Genomic DNA, 15,356 nt, shown 5'->3' with positions numbered 1-15,356 from the left:
TTGAAACCTACGGATAAAATCCGCCCCGGGCGGGAATCGAACCCGCGGCCTAGCGCTTACAAGGCAGACGCACTAGCAACTAAGCTAACTAGGCTGGCAATGTTTGTTTTGGGCTTCACAGAAGAATTTCAACCGTTTATTTTATTCATTGGATGGAATTGTCTGTTAAAAAGCGTCTCATAACGTCATTTGATGGTCTGGTTTTAAACATAGCATTTATTTCAATAAAGAGTCGCAATTGTGATTTGAAATTTGAATTCAATTTCTAGTTTAGGTATAATTTGTACGAAAGGGTTTCCCCCTTAGACAAAGTTGCATAGATACCTCTTTGTTTATTATATTTAAATTTGTTAAGAATATTATTATTTATTATTACCCTTTTAAAATTTTTAAATGTTTTCTTTTTCTTTAATTTTTGACTTTTACATTTCAAGGTTGACTATTTTATGGCTAGAATTCACATTGAGTACTTAACTATTTGAGATACACTTCGAATCAGTTCCTAACGATAAGTTTATACTTTTGTAGGTGAACAAATGAAATGTTTTACAGGAATAATGTTCCATTCCATTGGTAGTATAAAATGGATGTTAGTATAGATGGAATTCTAGCTCTACAAGTGGTTGAAACCATTCTGAAAAGCAATGAGACTTGTAACATACATAATTTTAGACCTTGACTTTTAATATAAATGGCATAAATGTTCAATTATAGATTACATACAATTACGTTTGCGGGAGAGTTGAATTTAAAGTAAAAAATGAATTCAGATTGTACAAGTTGCGGAAAAAAAAATCAAAAATTCGAATTTCCCGCCAACTTTACACGCAAAAAGTCCTACGATGTCCTACGATGGCCCTGTTCATAACCACGGCCTGATGTCTCTTTGATTTTGGTATGATAAGACCTCTTTGATACCAACCTCTTTAAAATGGCCTTTGAAAAATGGAAGATACAGAAAATAATTGATATTGATAAGATAGAACATTTAGATTGCTTTTGGTTTTCAACAAAAGTTTCCTTCTAATAAATAGCAGGAAGCATGTCCCTCACAAAATTAACAAAATTTGTGAGCTGATCATTTGTGCCTGAAAGTTTCAGAGCTGATCATTTGGAGCAGATTGTTTCTACTCTCAAATTAGATCGCAGCCTATGTTGTATAAGATTTTATGAGTAAATGGTTCTGTATTATTTTTTGTATTTATTCTAGTAATTTTACCTCTTGATTTTTTGCATTGTAAGATATTTTCTCTATTCTTTGTATTAGTGTTTTAAATGTGTATAAAATAAATGTACTTAGGTAATTACCTGTATTTTGTATAAGGTTGTCCATTTATTTTTCGGATAGCTAGGTATGGAATTTTCGTATAATCATTCTTATCTATTTGAAGAAGGAAATGAACTTTTGTGGAGTTGTACTCTCAATAAAACTCCCGCTAATGTAAGATTTGTAAGCACTAGGTCGCGGGTTCGATTACGGCCTTGGGCGAATTTTATCCTGAAGGGATAAGATTCGTTGGCTTTCTCCTATCCTGTCTCCTGTCTCTCTTCGTTTCGGGACGATAAGACCTTAGCAGTTATAGTTCACTGTCTAACAAACTTTTGTGGAGTTGTACTCTCAATAAAACTCCCGCTAATGTAAGATTTGTAAGCACTAGGTCGCGGGTTCGATTACGGCCTTGGGCGGATTTTATCCTGAAGGGATAAGATTCGTTGGCTTTCTCCTATCCTGTCTCTTGTCTCTCTTCGTTTCGGGACGATAAGACCTTAGCAGTTATAGTTCACTGTCTTGTTAGACCTCTTCAAAAACTCCCACTATTAGGTACCTATTATATTTAGTTTGAGCGCGAATAAGATATAAAAAATTGCTGAGAAAGAAGTAAACGGATCTCTATCTAATAATCGAGGAAGTAAACCAGAATTTTCATATAAAATAATAAGAGAACATTTTATTTTAACAAATATGATACGTAATACGTAAAACTAAAGTGCAAAATTAACTATTTTTATTGAATGTTCAAGTCTCAAAGTAGAAAGAAACAACAGAATTACTACTTCATCATGACACACTTTGGTGTGTCTTATTCTTAATGTCTGTCTGACCAATATGATACCATTTGTCAAAAGGGAAATCCCACCAAACATTTTATCTAATTCACGTCAGAGTTCTCTTAATCAGCATTATTTGATTTTGCTGAATTTGATCAACCTGAAGAGTGGGCAGTACTTTATTTTCAAGGCTCTTTATACAAGTCAAATATTAGAATAATTTGATCCTTGGCGGTATATTAAATCTCCGAAGCCCTTATTTCAAACGAGTCCCTTGACAAAATAAACATCCATAATTCCATACTCGTTTCAAAACAAAAATAAAATAATTTAATCTCCGAAGCCCTTATTTCAAACGAGTCCCTTGACAAAATAAACATCCATAATTCCATACTCGTTTCAAAACAAAAATAAAATAATAGAAATAAATCCCTTCTCTACAAAAATAAATAAATAGAATATCGTCCGAGAATAAAAACTGTACAAAAATAAACATAATATTCGACAAAAAAATACGTAAATTTTAATCTTATTCTTAAGAAGGATAATAAAAATGCTATGTTGTGAAGCTTGTTTGTTCCAGTCTTGATCAAACGTGGGTGAAGTTAGCTTACAACTTGGGCCAGCTGTAGGAAGTTGGCACACTGGGTTCACTGTAAGAGTAGTCGTACACAAAGGACTTGACGAATGCCAACTTGTCTTCGGGCTCAGGATACACAGTGGCAGTGCCTGGAAACAAATCATAAGAGTTTTATCATTAGTGTATTTCCCCAGACATACCTACAGGTTCTAATATCATAGCAGGCGTTCAACAATGTGTAACTTACCTACTTTTGAATAGGTATTTTTTTAAATGGGGGTTTAACGCCACATTATAACTGCTAAGGTTTTTTACTAGCAGAGATTTTATCCTTAAGTTTAACGCCAAGCTACACTCGTCCTCACAGGGTGAGAGGAGCGGGAGAAATAGCAGTATATTATCTTTTCAAGCGACAACGAGAACAAAAATCAACGAACGCTTGTACTGAAAGTACTCTTCAAGAGCATTGTGGCAAGACCTACAAAATCAGCACTAATGCGATCAACTGTCAGATACAATGAAAAAAAAATATCAATTCCGTGATTATGATTTGATAGGCGATAATATTTCAGTCATGTCTGCAACAATGCAATTCTCTAGGTCTAGGAAATCAGACTATAATCAATCACGTAAAAATGCATCTTGAGATTTACTCGGTTTTCAACCTGATCAGACGACAGAGCCTTAATTAAATATGGAGAACCATAGACTCACTGCCGAGGTTAAATGCACCAAAATTACATGTATAATTAATTGAAACACAATAGACAATAAAAATTGTGAGCCTTGAAATATCTTATTTTTATGAATGAGTGTCCATATCCATATGTGTGGATGAAATAAAAATATTATTAAAATGATAACGTGGTTTTCTTCGTCAATACCAGAGACTTTCTGATTCATCCAACTTGAGTCGGAACAGCGGTTAAACCCTTTTCTTGTTCAGAGTACTAGTGAGGCGTATTCTATGAAATGCACCTATTTGAGTCACACACTTGTTTCAAGGATTTTATCACCACTAACATAATTATCATTATAGTTATATGTTTCTAATTCATTATATGGATTTTCAATGTTTGACTTAAGTCAAATTTCCAATATGTACCAAGAGTTGGATTGGAAGAGCAAGAAAATTGAAAAATGAAGTCTGCGGTGAAATTATAAAAGGATATGATGTTGAGATAAAATTAGTGAAATTAATTAGTAGACAGTCAAAACACTTCCAGACATTGATTGGCGCTCTTTCTATACTAGAGGTCAGATCTTAACTTGTCATCTTGTCATTTCCTTGTTGTTTTACAACAGATGGCTCAAGATCAAACAGATAATGGTCTGTTAATTGGCGAAACACTTGTAAACATAAGCAAAATATTTAGATCAAAACAAACAAGCAAGGATTGAAAAATGAGAGTGAATGGACTGATGGGACTGTCTGATTATAAATAATTATGATGTTGTTGGTAAGGATGTGTATTTGCCGCTAGACAAGCTGAGAAAACAAATAATTGAGAAAAACAGTCTGACAAAACGGTTAAAGTGGTGGACTTTGTAAAACAACAAGTAGACTTTGTACTTGTATCACACTTTACATTCCAGTAAAATTATATGCTAGAGGTTTTTGAATAATCAATTCTCATAGATTCATTGTATGTAAAGCCAATTACGTACTTGAAAAGTTTTTGGTTGGTTTCAACAAAAATCAAACAAGGAAAACTCGAATTTTAGAGCTTGAAAATTTAATCAATGTCAAAGAAGAATTTCTAGAGAACTATGCATTTGATTTGAATTACAAACCTAATTACGTTAATGATATTTATATTAAGATACATACCTTAGTATATTACTAGTACAATGTATTTTAAGTATAAGAAAAATTTGAGTGCAATACCTACCTAACAATAAACCAAAATAGTAGATGAAGATTTTAATTAAAACTTGTCCACTTCCTCATTTGGTGTAATGGAATTCAGGATGTTTGAGATATGTAGATGATAAACATTGGAACTCTTTTGTTACTGTGTCAAGGAAAATATTAATCATCCTTCTGCGGCAGATAGCGTGGAAAATCGCAATATTTCAAGATGAGATCTTGCAGATCATGATTAGAGAATGCCTACCATAATTTTATTACAAATTGAACAAAAATAGTACCTGCAAAACAAAGATACCTAAATAAATGTTTGTATTGTTAAAACTTAATTAAATCCATAATTTTATTACAAATTGAACAAAAATAGTACCTGCAAAACAAAGATACCTAAATAAATGTTTGTATTGTTAAAACTTAATTAAAAAAAAAAAATAATAATAATAATAAAATGGATACAACTGGTGATTTTTGGGGGCAAGATGATTGGGGTGAGCTCTTTAATAATTTCAATTATTAAAAAAAAGAATTACTGATTCTAATGGTGGAACTTCTAGGAGACTTTCCATTCGAAAAAAATCAGGAGAAATGAAAATGATGTAACTGAAAATGCTTTCTTAGGACTCCAGTCCCAGTGAGTCCTAGATTGTTTTCATTGTTCCCAAATTTCACCATCAACTAATTTTGATTGTTTTATTACCCTATCTACTTTTTTGTCTTTATTTTAGATGTTAAGGAAAATGTTTGGCTGTTTATGTTGTTTTCCAAAGTTCCATTGAAACAATGAATTTTGTTCAAATCTTATTGCAGATGTTTTTAAAACAGTTTGTTTTAACTTTATTTGAATGTATGTATGTTAAACATTAAAGAGAATAATAAAATGAACTTGAATCATAATTATGTGTTTTTTTTTACTATTTTCTCTTTCTCCCTCCCTCTACATTTTTTTTTTTTTTTTAATAATTGATTTCAAGGCAATTACAAAATCAATGAATAGGTCATAATACATTTTACAATAAAAAATAGATAAACTTAGGGCTAAAATATTTTAAATATACTATAATATGTTTATCTTAGGCATTGCTCAGATGTAGAGAATTGCTTTTGTTTTCTCTTTGAAAACCTCCATATTGTCAGCAATTTCCAGGGCCGAGGCATGTTTATTGAATATGTCCATGGCAATGGGCAGTGTTGATTTGGAGTATGCAGGTCCACAAATATCACCTGAGGTAAGGATTGAAGGGTCCTCTCTTCTTCGTAGTCCAGGTATAGGGACTTTTATTGAAATAGAATGTTAAAGCAATAAACCATCAAGATCAAGAATTTTTGTTTGCTGTTGAGAATTTGTTAAATGGCTGTAATATTAGGCAATCACCATAAAATCTAACTGAAAAGTATAGAATATCAACACATTCTATGTACTTACCCATAACTTGGACACGACAGATAGCACAAGTATCACATTCAACATCCCAACTCCACATGGCTACTGCATTCCATTTCTTCAATGTGAACATCTTCTCAGATTTGGAATCCGTGTCCATTTTCTCTGGCTTTGTTGACTCTACGTCCATCTTCTCCATGATTGCCAGTATTGTCTCTTGCTCACGATGTTATAACATTAATATCAACTGGAAACAAAACAAAAAGGCATCATATAGGTGGCTTTCAATGGAATACAGTAGAATAATTTCACACTCCCAATTCCTCATATCTCATTCAGTCCCCTGTAAAACAGTGTACTACCTATTCATAAGTATAAGTACCTACCTACATTTTTTTGTGTCCAAAAAATGTAGAATGTGAAGTTCAGACAGAGTGAGAAGTTGAGCAATAGAAACTGAATGGGAGTAAAGCTAAAAACAAACAGAGCATTGAGCTTGTATGATAGAGAGGTGACAAAGTCAAACTATAGGTAATGCGCTGATAGCATAGGGTTTTGGTTATGTACTGGGTAAGGCTAGGCTTGGATTTATTTTTTCTCAATATATCCTACCAAAGCCTCACCCTGTACATAATTAAAACTTAAATCTTCTCCATTCCACTCTGCTTTTGGCCCAAGACAATATGTACTGAAACATGATTTTCAAGAATGAATGAGGCCAGCTAATTGGCTTTGAATTTAGCACACCTGCCTTGTAAGTGCTATGTCACAGTAGGTACTGACTATCTTGTCCTTGATCATAGGCGGTTCTTACCTAAATTTTTGGGGGGGCTTGATTTTGAAGGTACAGTATTATGATTGTGATAACATGTCGATTCCCAAGAAAGATAGATACATGTTTGGCATACTCTGTGTTGTATTTAAATACAAGTGTATGCAATTAAACTATTACAAATTAAAACACAACTACAGATAATATGGGTGGAACCAGCTGCTCAATAGATATGGACGAGTATGTATGTACCTAGCTTCGTATTATTTGAATTACGAGACATTTTCTCCTAATTAGCCAAAGTAGACATTCTCAAGCACTCGATATTTTTGTAGGTAAAAGAAATTCTTTGTTATAGCAGAAAGGTGGTGTGTGTAAATCATAGCACCTTTCTATAAGATCAACAGACAAATACTGTAATGAATCGTTCCCAAGAAGAACGGCCTATGTGAAAATTTTCGATTTTTTTTTATTTTTTAGTTGGGACCTCTGTGATCTCCTTGTTTCAATGCAGCAATGAGTGCATACTAATAGTTCACTAAGTAATTCAGAAGTCCTGTCCTTGTAATTTTGCATGCAAAGTAATAATAATAATAATAAGTTCATTGTTAACATCCAGAATCCTTTACAGACTTTTCTTTATATTCTTTATAATATCCCTCTAAGTACAGTAAGAAGTGAAAGGTTTCATGTAAAAGGGCCTATGTGTAAGAAAACATGATTCTGGGATAAATTTCCACATCACTGTATTAAAATGTCTCTCCTGAAAAGTAGCAAAAATCACATAGGCCGTTCTTCTTGGAAACGATTCTGTTGTAGAATAAACAAATTCTCAATCATTATCATCATGGAAAATCAAAGCCAAACATGCAATGTACACTGCGAAACCTACACGGCAAGAATTTACGTATAAATTTCATCGAATGGTTCGCATCCATCATCCATCGTTACAAAATCAACACGGAAGGTTGCGTCAGAAAATAGATTATCTCCAACGTGAAATCATAATAAATCAAATCATCACGATGTATGGAATTCATATTGACAATGAACATAACTCGGGAAAATCAGATCATGAATCTCTAGGTGACTTTCTTGAGAATGTTACAACCCACGACACAATCTTGAGTGCAGTTTCCTATGAACTCACATTATGCAGTTGTGTAGTCTGTATTCGTCTGGTGTAGTACTTTGGAATGTCAAGTTCAACACATTGATAGGTAACGTCATTGATTGTTATCAATTTGATATCTAAATGATTTGTTATCAGATTTTTAAAATCATTATTGGTGATATTTGCAAGCACCCTCCCTCTTACTTTGGAATGTCAAGTTCAACACATTGATAGGTAACGTCATTGATTGTTATCAATTTGATATCTAAATGATTTGTTATCAGATTTTAAAAATTTTGCAAGCACCCTCCCTCCATGGCCTTGGTGTCTGGGATGAAGACAGGGATTCAAAAAACATTAATTTCAATTGAGAACAAACAACAATTGTGGGTACTTATTGAAATGAGGTTCAAAAATTGATGTTTTTTGCACATGTAGGTGATTGAGATAAATTAGTATTTCAGTCGGCTGTTTACGTCACACATTGATAATAATCAATGTTCAATGTCATTACAGACTTGACGGATCATCTACCAAAACTTTGCAAACTCTGGCTAACAGAATCAGCACTCATCTAGATCTTGAACAAGCCTTCAAAAAAATTTTCGGCTAGGTTGAGTTCAAGGGTCTCTCCGACATTAGATATGATGGTATCAAGTTCAATTACACTTCCGACATGTGCAACACAAAGACTCCAATTCAAGATCCTTTCTAATCCTTGCACTTGTCAGGTTTGGAACATTGTTCATGACGAGGTAGTGCTCTACATTGCGAACCTGTCTTCTACTTTGTAATGATTTGCTTCCCAAAATAATTCCATATCTCATCACTTCCTCTAGTGTCTTGATACCATCAATCATCAGCGAACATATGAACAAACAGTTTTACAGAATAGAAGGCGAAGATGATCTTTCTCTACGTTCATCTACTTCCCGTTCTCCCAGTTTTTGAAAAACATGTAAAAGATTTCCACTACACTAGAATAGAATATACCTTGTTTATACTGCCAGCATAGGACTGAAAAATCCCTTTACGCAGTCTAAACAAGATCTTTCATATTTGATTGGTTATAATTTTATAAATCAAATATAACCCTTTTATAGAAAAACGCTACCACAGTAGGTACAACATGAAGTCGCCTACCAAAATTAACATACCTGGGGGACTGCACAAAAAGGTAACACCTAAACACTTGGGTTGGGATCTGTTGAAGGACAATAAGTGCCCCAGCGCGGCGATGTTAGTCTAATGTGATAATTCATTAAACAAATTAAAACAAGAACCCCCTATTGTTCTAGTTTTGCCCACACTACAAGAATGAGGCGTGCAAGTTGTAAGACTAATTACAAGAACATCACAAGGAACCGATATGTTAACTCAAATTTCGTCTGAGAGAACAGAGACAATGCTCGCATTATCTTTAGACCGATCTAGTTAAACTAGATCTTTAAACAGAATGCTTAGAAGAGAATGACCAAAGCCCTCATGTGCTTGATCACATTGCACGTTTGAGACCGATCTAGTTCAACTAGATCTTTAAACAGACTGCTTAGAAGAGAATGACCAAAGCCCTCATGTGCTTGATCACATTGCACGTTTACAAGTAGAACATTAGGCTTAATATTAGGAAATAGGTATAACTTTCTAACAACAGGATTCAAGGGACTTTGTAATCCTAAGTTTGTGTTTCGTCATAAAGTCAGATTACAAGTTTACATACCTCTGAGCAAAATGCCAATATAATATTCAATAATACTTCCTCTTTGAAAAATCTACAAGTTATTCCGATCACATAAATCCTGGAATATAATAAAGACCAGTATTGTATGACACTGAAAAAGTAAACTTGAAGACAATAGCAACCCTTGTACTGAAAGTACTCTTCAAGAGCATTGTGGCAAGACCTACAAAATCAGCACTAATGCGATCAACTGTCAGATACAATGAAAAAATATCAATTCCGTGATTATGATTTGATAGGCGATAATATTTCAGTCATGTCTGCAACAATGCAATTCTCTAGGTCTAGGAAATCAGACTATAATCAATCACGTAAAAATGCATCTTGAGATTTACTCGGTTTTCAACCTGATCAGACGACAGAGCCTTAATTAAATATGGAGAACCATAGACTCACTGCCGAGGTTAAATGCACCAAAATTACATGTATAATTAATTGAAACACAATAGACAATAAAAATTGTGAGCCTTGAAATATCTTATTTTTATGAATGAGTGTCCATATTCATATGTGTGGATGAAATAAAAATATTATTAAAATGATAACGTGGTTTTCTTCCTCAATACCAGAGACTTTCTGATTCATCCAACTTGAGTCGGAACAGCGGTTAAACCCTTTTCTTGTTCAGAGTACTAGTGAGGCGTATTCTATGAAATGCACCTATTTGAGTCACACACTTGTTTCAAGGATTTTATCACCACTAACATAATTATCATTATAGTTATATATTTCTAATTCATTATATGGATTTTCAATGTTTGACTAAAGTCAAATTTCCAATATGTGCCAAGAGTTGGATTGGAAGAGCAAGAAAATTGAAAAATGAAGTCTGCGGTGAAATTATAAAAGGATATGATGTTGAGATAAAATTAGTGAAATTAATTAGTAAACAGTCAAAACACTTCCAGACATTGATTTGCGCTCTTTCTATACTAGAGGTCAGATCTTAACTTGTCATCTTGTCATTTCCTTGTTGTTTTACAACAGATGGCTCAAGATCAAACAGATAATGGTCTGTTAATTAGCGAAACACTTGTAAACATAAATAATTTAAAAAAATAATTTATTGCCAATAAAAATTTTTTTTTTTTTTTTTTTTGTTCCATTAAAAAAAAAAAAAAAAAAAAAAAATCCATCTGTCTTCCCTAATCCCCAAAAACAAATGAACTTTTTGGGAAAAAAAAACTTGTTATATTTGCTTTTTTTTCTCCTCTTCTCACAATGTTCATTTTCCAAGTTTGTACCACCCTGTTCTTTAGGAATATTTATCATCCTAGTGTCGCTTATTACTTTCTTGTTGTTTTACAAAGTCCACCACTTTAACCGTTTTGTCAGACTATTTTTCTCAATTATTTGTTTTCTCAGCTTGTCTAGCTGCAAATACACATCCTTACCAACAACATCATAATTATTTATAATCAGACAGTCCCATCAGTCCATTCACTCTCATTTTTCAATTTCCTTGCTTGTTTGTTTTGATCTAAATATTTTGCTTATGTTTACAAGTGTTTCGCTAATTAACAGACCATTATCTGTTTGATCTTGAGCCATCTGTTGTAAAACAACAAGGAAATGACAAGATGACAAGTTAAGATCTGACCTCTAGTATAGAAAGAGCGCAAATCAATGTCTGGAAGTGTTTTGACTGTTCAGATGGGTTTTTTTTTTTTTTTTTTTTTTTTTAATGGATCACAAAAAATAAATAAATAAATGTTCATTGGCAATCAATCATCTATTCAAATGTATTGAGCACACGATATACCTAATCAAAAAATAAAATGAAGGAAGAAATGTTCTAGTGCAGTTTAGAAACACGAACAATTAGTGTCATAATTAGCTTAGTTTCATTTGACAAGAAAGAATCGCAAAAATAATTCTAGAAACAATAACGAACCCAGAGGTAATGGTAGCAACAATAAGCAATCACAAAGGAAATTGGAATACAATCAAACAATTACAGCATGCCACTGATAACACGTATTATAGGAAAGTAAACAAAAGGGGTGATTACAATCTCCCCTCGTGTTATCAGGTTGTGTCTCTGGAAACTTCCAGACCAATCCCACCCACTATACACTATCAATGAATATCCATAATGATGGTAATAACTCAGTTTACAAATTGAACATTCCATTCGTGGCAAAAAATCGATTAGAATTGCACAAACACACATTATGAACACAACATGCTGAAATTAGACGAATTCGTTGAATGCATTCACAATAAGGGAATCCATGACATTGTACAGCAAAATTAATAGGTATAAAAATACTTGAAAGAAAAAGTGCCAAATGAGTGCATACAAAAAGTACACTTTAGTAAAAATATAAATCCAGTGTACAGGGTAAATAATAGGTAAATAAATAGAAATTAATATTTTTTTTTCCAGCGAATGACCCTACAGAAACAATAGAATAATGCTGTCAGTAAATCTGGAAAAAATTTCAATGGAAAAACAAATAAATCTCACTAGATGAAGAGCTTAAAAATGTGTCAAACTTCCAAAAATGTGTCGGTCAAAATGTTTTCAAATCTCGACATAATCCCTCTTATTGTTTTCAGGTTTTGGCATCCCTGACCGTGTCCCTGGGATCCATGATAGTGGGCTTTGCATCTGCCTACACCTCCCCTGCTATTCCCTCCATGAACCAAATGGGAAGCCGAGTATCCCCCACAGAAGAAGAGGTAAGCATGACTGGAGTAATCCCAATCTCAAACTAGTGCTACTTTTTTGTCAAAATAATTCAGTTTTGACTCTTTAACTTTTTGTTTGCAATGTTCATGCGTTGAAAAGGAAGAACAAAATGGTATTACACGTTACATCAGCTAGACACAAAATAAGCTCATGAGAAGCAAAAAGGGGGGTGTTATGAACTTTTTGAATAACAAAGCTGAAGGAACCATAAATTTCTGTTACAAAGGGATTTCATCTTTAATAGTTTTGACTCTTTAACTTTTTGTTTGCAATGTTCATGCGTTGAAAAGGAAGAACAAAATGGTATTACACGTTACATCAGCTAGACACGAAATAAGCTCATGTAAAGCAACAAAGGGGTGTTTTGAACTTTTTGAATAACAAAGCTGAAGGAACCATAAATTTCTGTTACAAAGGGATTTCATCTTTAAACCTCGACATGTGAAAAAAGTCCTGTGATAAATTCACCACAAGCAATGTTGTAAGCTTCTCACAGATACACGTATAACATACGAGGATAAGTTTAGATTTCTGAAAGTTCTTTTTGTCAGCACATTCATTAATTTCTGTGCCTGAATTCACAAAGAAAAAAATTCGAGAGGAAATTGAGGACCCTTTTGAAACCTACAAGAAAAGGTCACAGAGGCATTAATGTGTCGATGGTGACCCAAGGGAATAACGTTTTATTAACCATCTCTAGTGTTGAAAGGGCACAATCTTTAAATGTTATTTCCTATCTCCATTGAATTTCGTTTCTAAGATTATGGACACTTTAATGGAAAACGAGTTTTTCCTTCCAATAAATGAGTTTTATGTTCAGGATGTGTCGATGGTGACCCAAGGGAATAACGTTTTATTAACCATCTCTAGTGTTGAAAGGGCACAATCTTTAAATGTTATTTCCTATCTCAATTGAATTTCGTTTCTAAGACTATGGACACTTTAATGGAAAACGAGTTTTCCTTCCAATAAATGAGTTTTATGTTCAGGAGTTTTCTTGTCTGAAAAATAAAACAGCCTCAGGTGAACCATGTCAAATTAAACAAACAGGATGGAGTTCATCCTACCCTTAGGTAAACGGTATTGAACCCCGAATGAGAGTTCCTTTTATTACTCTTACTGAAATGGGCAGTATTGATTCTTATATTTTCCATTTGACCTCATTTTGCTATTGTTTTACTTGATGTGTGAGGTATTGAACCCCGAATGAGAGTTCCTTTTATTACTCTTACTGAAATGGGCAGTATTGATTCTTATATTTTCCATTTGACCTCATTTTACTATTGTTTTACTTGATGTGTGTGTGATGGGTTGGAGTATGAATTAAATTTCGCGTTCTATTTGTTTATAGGCCTCATGGATAGGAAGTCTTATGCCTTTATCTGCTTTGTTTGGTGGTATGGCCGGAGGTCCTCTGATCGAATCCCTTGGAAGACGAACCACAATTCTTTCGACTGGTCTTCCCTTTATTGTTTGTAAGTTTATCGAGAAATTCAATAAACACATTAGTAACTGCTAATAGTTTTCCATCCCCAACAAAATTGGGTCAATGGGTAGAGCTTAGGTATCTTGGACCTTTCGCCCTCTGTTTGCAATTTTTATCCTATATTCATGTACATTGAATCAACCAATAAAGAATCTAAATAAATGGACCCTGACATTCCAATCAGATTAAAGGTATTATCTTATAATATCTTCCACAAGACACGATGATCGTTGTTTCGTTAAATTGAAACGTAACTACTCATAAGTCAAGATGAGGGTAAGGGGGTTAGGTTTATCCAGAACAAACATAATATCCAATTTAAAAACACATTCTAAGTTTATCCAGATAGAATTAGGCCTAACCCATAAACTTCGTACACAAAAAGCCCACCCTGAGGCTTAGATGTAGGGGCTAACAGCCCTAAAGGATGGGTTAGCCCATAAACTTTCTTGAAGAATATCTCCATTCTCCAACACATTTCGTTTTCTTCTTTTGCAGCATTTTTGTTGATTGCTTTGGCGAATGGCGTTCCTATGATCTTGGCCGGACGATGTGTTGCTGGATTCTGTGTTGGGATTGCTTCTCTGGCGTTACCGGTATACTTGGGTGAAACTGTACAGCCTGAAGTCAGAGGAACTCTGGGACTCTTGCCCACATTCTTGGGAAATATTGGTGAGTACTATCTTCACGATGAATGAATTGACAAATTTTCGAATGAAGAATACAATAAAGAGCCAATTGTTCTGAAAAGCGAGATTAAAACAAATATGTACATTTATCTTTTTATTCCCAAGAAAGCATTTACAAACATTTATCTCAGTTATGATACTACTGAATTGTAACGTTGCTACAGGGAATCTAGCCCCGTGGGTTACTAGTTGCTGTTAAGACATGTGTAAAACAAATCATAAGCAGAACAAATACGAACCACAACATAATGTATTCAATTGGCTCATAAGTATGAAAAACACAAACAATATACATATATCCTAATTACATTCCACAGGTATGATACAAAAAGTTTCATACTCCTCAGACTTCCTTTTTCCCTTCTGTTTTTACAGGATTTCCCCCAAGCATCCTTCCTTCCTTCCTCCCTCCTCTTTTTCCAACACCCATCCTCACCTCAAGCATATTAATTTCTCAACCATATTAATTTCCATTTGCATTAAATTAGTTATTCCCTCCTTTTTTACAGGATTTCCCCTAAGCATCCTTCCTTCTTTTTTTTCTAACACCCATCATCAAACATATTCGATCCCAGCCGAGGCATGGAATTTTATCCTCATTTATTTGAGATTTTGACCACATAATAATGGAGCTCTAAGGGTTAGGTGGTAGAAAACGCCTCCGGCGTTAACCTCGCCTAGTGGTTACCTTCCACTCGAGTCTATTATTATTACACGCAACGTGGATATGTGTAGGACTTAGGACAGTGTAGGCACTCTTGTATCTTGTACCCTGAAGTAACTGTAAAGAGGTTTTACTTTAAGTTGTATTGAATTCGTGAATTGAGGGGGAAATTTTTAGTTAAAAACGTTTTCGGTGCAATAAATAAAAAGATAAGTGACCACTATCAACTTTATCAAGTCGATCTAGTGGTTTAAATCTCAGCTAAGGCCAGCCACTCACTATCAGGTAAACCTGATCAGGTGTCAGTTCTACCTG

At 33.9% G+C, this 15,356-nt stretch overlaps 2 protein-coding genes across 3 annotated transcripts in view; both read right to left on the bottom strand.

Moving 5' to 3' along the window:
- Positions 1-4,963: 4,963 nt before the first annotated feature.
- Positions 4,964-6,709, bottom strand: LOC103513967 (RING-box protein HRT1-like). Of its 2 annotated transcripts, none has more exons than XM_008478825.3 (3): positions 6,695-6,709; positions 5,923-6,127; positions 4,964-5,771 (listed from the first exon to the last, which is right to left on the bottom strand). In XM_008478825.3, the coding sequence occupies exons 2-3, from the start codon at positions 6,077-6,079 to the stop codon at positions 5,581-5,583; spliced, it is 348 nt and encodes a 115-aa protein (XP_008477047.1). In that variant the 5' UTR covers positions 6,080-6,127; positions 6,695-6,709; the 3' UTR covers positions 4,964-5,580. The 2 variants fall into 2 exon arrangements, with proteins under 2 accessions (XP_008477047.1, XP_026682852.1); XM_026827051.1 differs by lacking the exon at positions 6,695-6,709 and adding an exon at positions 6,267-6,285.
- Positions 6,710-14,186: 7,477 nt separating this feature from the next.
- Positions 14,187-15,356, bottom strand: part of LOC103513968 (RING-box protein 2-like) — a 6,667-nt gene continuing 5,497 nt past the window's right edge. The window contains exon 3 of the mRNA XM_008478831.3: positions 14,187-14,431. Within this exon, the coding sequence (XP_008477053.1) occupies positions 14,316-14,431 (116 nt within the window). The 3' untranslated portion in view covers positions 14,187-14,315. The remainder of the gene's footprint in view (positions 14,432-15,356) is intronic.

This window comes from Diaphorina citri, unplaced genomic scaffold (genome assembly GCF_000475195.1).
Source record: "Diaphorina citri unplaced genomic scaffold, Diaci psyllid genome assembly version 1.1 scaffold1056, whole genome shotgun sequence".
NCBI classification, from domain to species: domain Eukaryota; kingdom Metazoa; phylum Arthropoda; class Insecta; order Hemiptera; family Psyllidae; genus Diaphorina; species Diaphorina citri.
The sequence above is the reverse complement of the archived record's forward strand: the minus strand, read 5'-3'. Positions and strand labels throughout refer to the sequence as shown.